The following is a 10,385-nucleotide window of genomic DNA, read 5'->3' on the forward strand; positions in this document are numbered from 1 at the left end:
GACTAGACAGATTGATATATCCGAAGTATAATTCTTTTGATGTGCTATAATGATTAAGTGACTCCTCATTTTTTAGCAATGTATTAAGGTTTCATCTAGTATAATTGTTTAGCAGTTTATTATAGCATGCCTGAATGGAATAGTAGGTATTTTTTGCCATCATAAATGGTTATGTCAAGGAAAATTTGTGGGCTTTGCAGGAAAAGGAGGTTTGGATCCCAGTGTGGTGGCCAAGTCCATTCTAGAAGGAGTAAAGGAAGGTATACAAGGAGCGAATCTTCGACATCTCAAAAATATTCGCATCATACTGCTTAAGATTAACGTTTTCCTGGAGTTCAAAAGCGTGGCACTCCAAATCTTTGGTGTTAGTACACTGTTGACAGGTGAGGATGAATCTGTGCAGAGACAATAACATTTTTATTAAACATGTCCCTCTCATCCTTTATAAAAATGTTTTTACAGTGTCTTCACAAGACACCCATTGTCAATTTTGCACTTAAAACTTTTTCAGCTCCTGCACCACTGGTACCTATCAGTGCAACCTCCAGAGTGCGCAGTGCAACCACTAGCAGACACAGGGCTTCGACTAGATTGAGTAGCTCATATTCCATACTGGACAATATTGACTTACTTTCTTTAACATCTTTGCCTGACACAGTGAGCAGAGCAGCATTTCTAATCATTGGTTACACCGATAACGATGTGTCTGATGCCTGCAAAGAACTTCAGCGAGTGTATGACAGTCAGTGCTTTGCACACACTTTCTTTTCTGATGAGATTGAACGCCTCACTCAGGATGAGATGGGCCAGCTGCTCTCTAAAGTGAATTCACTGCACCTGCAGTTAGATATGAGTAACTCTGATAGATGGGTAGTGAAAGGCCTGAAAGATGGAGTAAATGAGGTCGTTAGACTGATACAAGATGCACTTCGCAGACAGGTGAGAAAGACAATGGTTTAACATTCTAGACCTAATCGTCTGACCATATTATTGATATAATTTGCATTTAATATAACCGTAAGCCAATATCCAAAGAATAATTTGCATTTAATATATTAAATATAATGCATATATAATTTAATAGAATATGTTTGTGATGTATATGTTGCATGCAAAAATTAAATGTCACTAGATAAAACTATATGAAATATATGGCACATTCATGTGTTGCACATTTATGGTTCTTGAAGAAACAAGTCAGAATAGAGTGCACTGACTAAAATTTTGGTAACGCTTTAGATTACAACCCGCAAAGAACTACGTAAGTAAACTGAATTTACGGTGTATGTTTCTGTAATTATAGTGTACCTATAAAGAACGTACATGTAGGTATAAGGGAACAATATGTTATATTTGGGTAATAAGGGGATAACAAACCAGATATTCAACCTGCAAAGAACTACATAAGTATACTGAATTTACGGTGTACGTTTCTGTAATTATAGTGTACCTATTAAAGAACGTACATGTAGGTATACGGGAACAATATGTTACGTTTTGGTAATAGAGAGTAACAACCAGATATACAACCTGCAAAGAACTGCGTAAGTAAACTAAAGTTACGGTGAATGTTTCGTATTTATATTGTACCTACGTGTAAGTATAAGGGAGAAATATGCTACGTTTGGGTAATAACGGGGTAGCAAACAGATATACAAATAATTTATAATGGAATTACTTAAAAACTTAACAGGTACCTGTTCTATTAAATCGTACGGTTGGTGTATCTATACGTAAGCTTTTTAAAATTACTGGGAAAATATACTCCTGTTCCATGTAATTACAGGGTAAGTGTGCCCTCTGCGGGCTGTAAATTAAAGTGGCGATTGTTCCCCCCTTGTTCAACGAAGTTACAGGGTAGGTACAATACATATATGGGATAATTTTTGTGCCAATAAGAATGAACGTAACTTTATAAAACTGAATGTAACTTTCCAAGAAACGATCAAAAATATGCCACTGCAAAAGAAGAAAAACGCAATGAAAATGAAAAAATGAACTGGAAGCACGGACGGTGAAGTCAGTGGCGCAATACGTCGTGCTTTGTTTATAGAAACTATCAGAACTGTTGCACACTGTACATGAATAAAACTTTTATCGATGTTATTGATTAACGTTACTTTAGCAACACGAACTTACTTCAAGCTGCCCTGAGGGACAAGCTGAGGTGGAAGATGATGCTGCTCCGTGTCTTTCCTGGGAGCTCATCTTTAGAAACTAAGAGACGACCGTAGGTGAAATACTAATAACATTAATACTTAATATAAACAAAGCACGACGTATTGCACACCGCAACAACTTTCCAATATGTGCGCCACTGACGTCACCGTCTGTGCTTCCAGGTCAGAGAGCAACTGTCCATCAAAAGCTCATTAGCCAATCAGAGTAGATCGCTGTTAAGCCCGCCCCCACGAAAGGTTTGTGCCAAAACAGCAAACGAAAATTTGCGAAGCGTAAGCGAAAGTTGTGGCAACGCATTCAGAATCCATGATTCGCGAAAACGATTCTTTGAAAATCATTAACAAAGAATGAAGCATATTTGAAGAGCATGTTAAATTTGTGCGACTGAGTTCATTTTTTCATTTTCATTGTGTTTTTCTTCTTTTGCAGTGGCATATTTTTGATCGTTTCTTGGAAAGTTACGTTCAGTTTTATAAAGTTACGTTCATTCTTATTGGCACAAAAATTATCCCATATACATATACACACAATCTGAAAATATATCTAAAAATATTTTCTTGTAGTCGCTAATCCCACTTCTACCTCTAAACCTAACGTTAACTATGACTGAACAGTAATAAAAATATAAAAAACAGGAAAGTGCAATCACAATCATTTATTTATTGCAAAAATGTCAACAGCCATACAAAAAAAGTCATCCAAATAACGATGCGTTTGCAGCCGCAGTCCTCTCTGGCGGAATACAGTAGGTTTGAGGTGCAGTAGGATGAGAGCAGAATTTAAATTGTTAATCGCTGAAAATATTATCCAGATTATTATCTTGATCCACTCCTCGAAGGCGCCCGCGCGTCATTCCAACACATCTCACCAGAAACACGGCATGTCGTAATATGTGGCGAATGCAGGCGAGAGCCAATGGACGGCCGATTTTCCTGTCGCAAAATGCACTTTAGCACGGGTTTATGGCTGTTGCTGCTGGACTCACTGCTAGAGATGGAGATGAAGATCGCCGGACAAAGCCTTGAATTTGGTTCTGGTCCTCGCAAATCGTATGGATTCTGAAGATCTGGGTTACAGCACACAAATAAAATTGTTTAATTTGTAATTATGATGCGTGTTCGGTGTATTTTATGGTTCTATTGTTAGTCACAGCATGTTAGAGAAAACGCCTTTGTGTTCCACCACGGCAAACGAAGTTAATATTATATGAATGATTAAACGACTGCAGAAATATTATTTATTTTAAGGGTTTAACGTGTAGTCATGATAACATTATGTAGACCTTTTCTTGGAAACGATCACACAGAACAGAATGAAATGTTATAATTTCATATTAAGTAAACGTTAAATGTTTATATGATGTAAATATGTCAGTATTGTACATTTAGTGTCTGTAAAAATGTAAATAAATGTACATTTTGTGGAACCACATTTTACGTCGCGTATATGTATTGTACCTACCCTGTAACTTCGTTGAACAAGAGGGGAACAATCGCCACTTTAATTTACAGCCCGCAGAGGGCACACTTACCCTGTAATTACATGGAACAAGAGTATAATTTCCCAGTAATTTTAAAAAGCTTACGTATAGATACTAGGGGTGGAGCCGAACCCGAATACGGTATTCGGAAAGGCACAAATAGCGTGTTTTTACAAATACTTATTTCGAACAAATACTTTAAAAAAATATTTGTATTCGGGAACAAGAAAAACTTTATATCAAAAAGCTGCGTTTCCTCATGAGACCGCAGTGCACGCCCGCATGAGCGAGTGAGTGAGTGACATTCAGGAGTCGGAGGGGTTGGGGGCAGGGCATATGCTCCCAAAATTTAATCTGCGCGACCTCAAAATATATTTGGAAGCATTTGTGCGAGTGCGAGAAATCGTTGCGGTGCGACTTGTTTTTATTTCTTTACAAAACTTTCGCTAGCCGAACTACTGCCCAGACCGCTGTGAGCTGATACAGTGACAGTTTCGCCGTTTTCTCCAACATTACATAACTAATGAAACTCGATCTGTACATTCTTAACAGATTTTAGATATTAGTCGTCAATCACTCCGTGTCACTGACACTGCTCCGCTGAAACTCGGAACCGGCCGTTTTTTTCTCTCTCTCTTAACCAACCTCTGTTCCGGATTTGCACAAACTACATTGCAATTAGGGGTGTGTGATATGACGATTTTTGATTGTGGACAATTAAAATGTCTCCACAATCTGCTTTTGAAGAAATATACTATATTTTGTGCTACAGCGCACATTCTGGCATACATTCACATCAAATGATAACTCCACTCACGCAGGGGCGTAATTTCCACTGGGGACACACTTTTCAAAATCCCGTTTGTGTCCCACCACTTTTGAATAGTTTTGTTAAATTAATGTCTTGTATTGTGGAATGCACGCTTAGCACCGCCGAGAGTTTCGCGCCATCGTTAAAACGAAACCGAAAGTAAAACGCGCGCGCGCATTCAAAAGCAATTTTAATAGCCCTCGTTTAGAGAGCGACTCCCCAGTTCACCTTAGCATAGCTTCCCGTCACCCATTAACTTAGTTGAAACTCCTCACATGGATTTGGGCAACCAAATAGAAAAGAGTGTGGCTGCTGCTGAGATCTCTTGGTCCTCCACCAGCCAAAAAAAGTGTGTAGAAGTGTAACGCAAAAAAAAAAAAAAAAAAAAAAAAAGGATTTTTACGCCTATTTTGAATTTTACTCGAATGCAAATACAAATACAAATACTTTTCCCCCCTCAACAAATACAAATACAGATACAAATACCGGCTGCTTTGCACACCCCTAATAGATACACCAAACGTACGATTTAATAGAATAGGTACCTGTTAAGTTTTTTTTAAATTAATCCATTATTAATTATTTGTATATCTGTTTGCTACCCCCTTATTACCCAAACGTAACCTATTGTTCCCTTATACTTACACGTCGGTACAATATAAATACGAAACATGTGTGTGTGTGTGTAAGCATCCTTAGTGTCATTTCATTTTCACATAGACCCTAACCAACGCATAGAAGTAATAAAGACCTTAATTGCTGCTTGCAGCTTTATTTATTTATTTTTCAAACCATTTTTTCTCTCTCTCTCTCAAATGCTAAGGTAAGGGAAAAGGAAGAGGCACACCTCTTTTCTCATGTGACATGGTGCATTCTGGGACCACGGGGCATTTGGCAGAAGGTACCACAAGATGTGAATTATAAGCTGGAGAAAGGAGGTGTGAAAGATTATATTGTGGATGCACAGGGTGTAAAATGGACTGTGAATTTCCAAAAGATGGAGGCCACAGCATGTGATTCAGGACAAGTGACCACTCTCAAGCGTCTGGAGAACCTCTTAGGTGAGGGACCGCTTTCACGATAAGCCAAAAATACATGTTTGATACTGTGTCGGATAAAATCTTTGTTCATTTGTCTGCATTTATAATGTAAACTAAAACACCCTAGATATTCAAACAAGACCTTTACTATTTTGCATTTCAGATTTTGCTTTGCCAATCTACTGGGACAACATGAGTGAAAGTGACACCTTAAAGGTGATTGACTTAGATCCGTCATCCACAGAGTACCAGACCGTGAAGGCAGAGTTCAAGAGGACAGTCACAAAAACAGTGCTGAAGGTTTGACACCCAGCTCCATCAACAAAAAACATCCTGAAGGACAAAATACATAAACATGCTAAAAGTTGTATTTTAGTTTAAGAGTTAGTCTACAATAAAGGCAGAAAACTCATTATAGGTTAAATCAAGTGCCAGACTGGACTAACCATTGGTTAGTTGGTTAGTTACTGTACTGCGTTTCAATTTTGTATGGCAGTATAGTCCTAGCAGTTTACTTCTATAAAAAGCAGCAGATGTGAATATGAAGTCCTTAACATATACAGGTGCAGCTAAAAAAAAATTAGAATGTCATGAAAAAGTTTTTTTTTTTTTTATTGTAACTTATTTAAAAAAATGAAACTTTCATATATTCTAGATTCATTACATGTAAAGTAAAACATTTCAAAAGTTTTTTTGTTTTAATTTTGATGATTAGAGTGTACAGGTCATAAAAGTAAAAATCCAGTATCTTAAAATATTGGAATATTTACATTTGAGTTTCATTAAATAACTATCCCTACAGTATAAATTCTGGGTATCTCTTGTTCTGTGAAACCACACTAATGGGGAAGACTGCTGACTTGGCAATGGTCCAGAAGACAATAATTGACCCCCTCCACAAAGAGAGTAAGTCACAGAAGGACATTACTGAATGGGGTGGCTGTTTACAGAGTGCTGTATCAAAGCATATTAAATGCAAAGTTGACTGGAAGGAAGAAATTGGGTAGGCAAAGGTGCACAACAGGGATGACCGCAAGCTTGAGAATACTTGGAAGAGCTTCACAAGGAGTAGGAAGCTGGAGTTAGCGCATCAAGAGTCATCATGCTCAGACGTCTTCAGCAAAAGGGCTACCAAGCCACTTCTGAAACAGAAATAACATCAGAAGCATCTTACCTGGGCTAAGGAGAAAAATAACTGAACTGTTGCTCAGTGGTCCAAAGTCCTTTTTTCAGGTAAAAGTAAATTTTGCATTTCATGTTGAAATCATGGTCTCAGAGTCTAGAAGAAGACTGGAGAGACACAGAATCCAAGCTGCTTGAAGTCCACTCTGAAGTTTCGGAAGTCAGTGATGATTTGGGGTGCCGTGACGTCTGCTGGTCCATTGTGTATCAAGTGAAAAGTCAATGCAGCCATCTACCAGCACTTTATGTTTTCATCTGCTGACAAGCTTTATGGAGATGCTGATTTCCTTTTCCAGCAGGACTTTAGTACCTACCCACAGTGTAAAAACCACTTCCAAGTGGTTCGCTGACCATGATATTACTCTGCTTGTCTGACCAGCCAACATGCCTGACCTGAACCCCACTGAGAATCTGTGGGATATTTTAAAGAGAAAGATGAGGAAAAAGTCAATTCAACAATATACAGCCAATCTGAAGGCTCAGTAGTGCCTCAGCAGTGCCACAGGCTGATCACTTCCATGTCACACTTCTTTGATGCTGTAATATGTGCTAGGAGCAAGTCATTTGCTGTAATATGTGCTGCTGACCAAGTATTGACGGCATAAATGAACATACTTTAAACTTTTCTTTTTTGCAAATCTGTTTTTTTTAATTGATCTTAGGAAATATTCTAATATTTTGAGATACTGAATTTTTGACTTTCATGAGCTGTAAGCTCTAATCATCGAAATTAAAACAACAAAACTTTAGAAATATTTTACTTTACATGTAATGAATCTAGAATATATGACAGTTTCGGTTTTTAAAACAAGTTACAAAAAAAATGAACTTTTTCATGATATTCAAATTTTTTGAGATGCACCTGTATGTACTTGGCTGTTTGTAATTCAATAGATTGAGCGGATCCAGAACATTAATCTTCGGCGGTTATACGAGGTGCGTAAAAAAGAGCTGGAGAACAAAAATGGCCCCATGGGAGCAGCAGAAAAGAAACTTTATCATGGGACATCAGAGGCGTCCTGCTCAGCCATCATGAAGACAAACTTTAATCGCAGTCTTGCTGGGCAAAATGGTAATTACATTTTTTAAAGGTTCATTCATTTAAAAAATAGTCAATCCAAAAATTTTGACAGATATATTACCAAGGCCAGTAAGTGTCATTAGTGGGATTAGTAGTATTTTGACATTGCTGTGAATCCAGCTCCTGTGCTCACACAGACATAAGGTGCATCTGAAATTGCATACTGTCTGAGTACATTTGAATTTGAACTTACTTCAGAACAGTTAAAAATGTACATTCTATATAGTATGAATATGGGTAGTATCAATGCCATTCATAAATCCTCTCAGTTGGTCTCATGGAATGGTAAAGTGTCCATCGACTGTGCACTTCAGCATCTGGGCGGAAGTTGTAGGTCATCCGGGTACTTTTAGCCTACTATTTTTCAAATAGGACATACTACACTTTTGGCATTCTATTGTTTGGATATTACATAGTAGGGAAGTATTTGATTTCGGATGCAGCAATACTTTTGTCATATTCACTACATCCAGTGAAATTAGCAGTTCCTGGTTTTTATTTGAGAATATATAATTTCAAGAAAATGTGTGATTGCACAGACTTGGCAGATTATGTGACTTCCTTTTTAATCATGTTTTTAACTTTTTTAAATGCTATAATAGGATCACAAAACATACTGTAGAAGTTGTTATCTAAAGTATAAAATGTTTGTTTTCTTTTTTCAGATCAAGTTTCAGATCAATATTTTTTTACATTTGATTTTCGATTTATATCCAATTATTTCAGTAAATTCTATGAAAAAAAATTGCATATATGCACATTCATATACTGTACAAACTACTCCAACCTTGCATTGTTCCAAACCTCTTTACTTTTATTTTTGAGTGTGTTTAATTTTTAATTCATATAGTTCATATAGTGACTATATCTGTGAAGGCCCAAAAATGACAAAAAGTAATGTAAAGTTCATATGTCTCAATTATAGTCTTCTGAAGTCATGGAAGAACTGTGGTAGGACCAACTCTAAAGTTAGCTTGTGGTTCACTGATACTCCCCATTGTTTGAGTGAACATTACCTTTGTTTCATTGGATGAACTTCCCCCCTTATAGTTTAATAGCTAATAGTCTATATAGCCAATTGATCATCTTCTGATTGACTGTTTAGTCTGAAGCCTAATCCACTGATACTGATGACTTTTTATATGTTTCTCAGCCACTTACTTTGGTCATGGGACGTACTTCGCTGTGAACGCTAGCTACTCTGCCAATCCAACCTACGCGGTTCCTGCAGAAGACGGGACTCAGGTCATGTTTGTGGCTCGTGTGCTTACAGGTTACCACACTCAGGGTCAGGCAGACATGAAGACGCCCCCTGTTCGTGTGGCACCTGACCACCTCTATGACAGCGTGGTGAATAATATGCATAATCCCTCCATGTTTGTGGTTTTCCACGACTGCCAGGCTTATCCAGACTACCTCATCACATTCAAATGAACTTTAGCAAACACCAAGACTGGCTTGAGATCTAGATGATTTTCAAACAGCTATTAGTTAAATAGTTGATTTTACATTTAAATGTAATCATTTAGGTATATGCCTGAAGTCGAAGAAAATGACACATTCTACAGAGCCACTAAAAAGATGGTGATGGAAAAAATTTGAGATAGGAAGAAAAATATATATTTAAATGATTTTATGATCTCTTAATATCACATAGTTGGGTAATTATTTGTATATATTTTGTGGGCATCAGGGAGCCATGTTTTCAAATCACTGTTAAATGTGCGGTCTCATTTTACTTTCACTTTCAAATTCACGGTCACGCATACTCTGTGTATGCTGATTTTACAATATAGAATAGCCTTAAATATAAAAATGTGATGTTCAGTGTTGGGGGTAACGCATTACAAGTAACGCAAGTTACGAAATATTTTTACTTTTTTCAAGTAACTAGTAAAGTAACGCATTACTTTTAATTTTCTAAGAAAATATCTCAGTTACTTTTTCAAATAAGTAACGCCAGTTACTTTTTTCCCCATTTATTAATTCACAAGTCTCCTGTCAGGAAATTTGATTAAACATGATGTTACTGTATTCTAGACTAAATGTGAACATGCATTAATTCATCTCACTCACAAAAAAATATATTCAGTATTCTTCAAAATGAGTAAAAACAGTGAAATGCAAACTCAGAATATGACGCAACCCTGCAATAATTAAATATGTTAAATAAAACAAATATCCTTTATGTATTTAATCCCATTTTATTAACCAGTGTCTTTGCTGCTGACTTTTGATGATTCAATTCTACCATACTAATAAGCAAAAATTGCTTTAGATAAACTAACATTTGTGCTTCATTTTTTTTATAGCTGAAGAGTGATATTCTCCTGCATAAATGTACTTTTCTTTTAGCTTGAGGTGAATTCATTTCACTTTCAGTATAAAAGGGCTTTTACATTAAAATTCTTTTATATTAAAACAAAGAAGCAAGCCCCGCCCAGATTTAAAAAGTAACGCAAAAGTAACGTAACGCATTACTTTCCATAAAAAGTAATGTAATGTACTTTTTCAAGAAATAATGCAAAATTGTAATGCATTACTTTTAAAAGTAACTTTCTCCAACACTGGTGATGTTCACACAGGCATTGACATTCTGCCTTTTTACTG

At 36.7% G+C, this 10,385-nt stretch overlaps 1 protein-coding gene across 1 annotated transcript; it reads left to right on the top strand.

Moving 5' to 3' along the window:
- Positions 1-202: 202 nt before the first annotated feature.
- Positions 203-10,385, top strand: LOC127167791 (protein mono-ADP-ribosyltransferase PARP15-like). The gene is made up of 6 exons (XM_051114033.1): positions 203-383; positions 512-939; positions 5,296-5,533; positions 5,676-5,812; positions 7,589-7,766; positions 8,929-10,385. The coding sequence occupies exons 2-6, from the start codon at positions 802-804 to the stop codon at positions 9,207-9,209; spliced, it is 972 nt and encodes a 323-aa protein (XP_050969990.1). The 5' UTR covers positions 203-383; positions 512-801; the 3' UTR covers positions 9,210-10,385.

This window comes from Labeo rohita, chromosome 7, assembly GCF_022985175.1.
Source record: "Labeo rohita strain BAU-BD-2019 chromosome 7, IGBB_LRoh.1.0, whole genome shotgun sequence".
In the NCBI taxonomy this organism is placed as follows: Eukaryota; Metazoa; Chordata; class Actinopteri; order Cypriniformes; family Cyprinidae; genus Labeo; species Labeo rohita.

Coding starts and splice junctions, on each gene's coding strand:
- LOC127167791 (XM_051114033.1), top strand. CDS start 802: ATGGGCCAGCTGCTCTCTAAAGTGAATTCACTGCACCTGCAGTTAGAT. Junction 940..5,295: donor AAGATGCACTTCGCAGACAG/GTGAGAAAGACA, acceptor TCAAATGCTAAG/GTAAGGGAAAAGGAAGAGGC. Junction 7,767..8,928: donor CAGTCTTGCTGGGCAAAATG/GTAATTACATTT, acceptor TATGTTTCTCAG/CCACTTACTTTGGTCATGGG.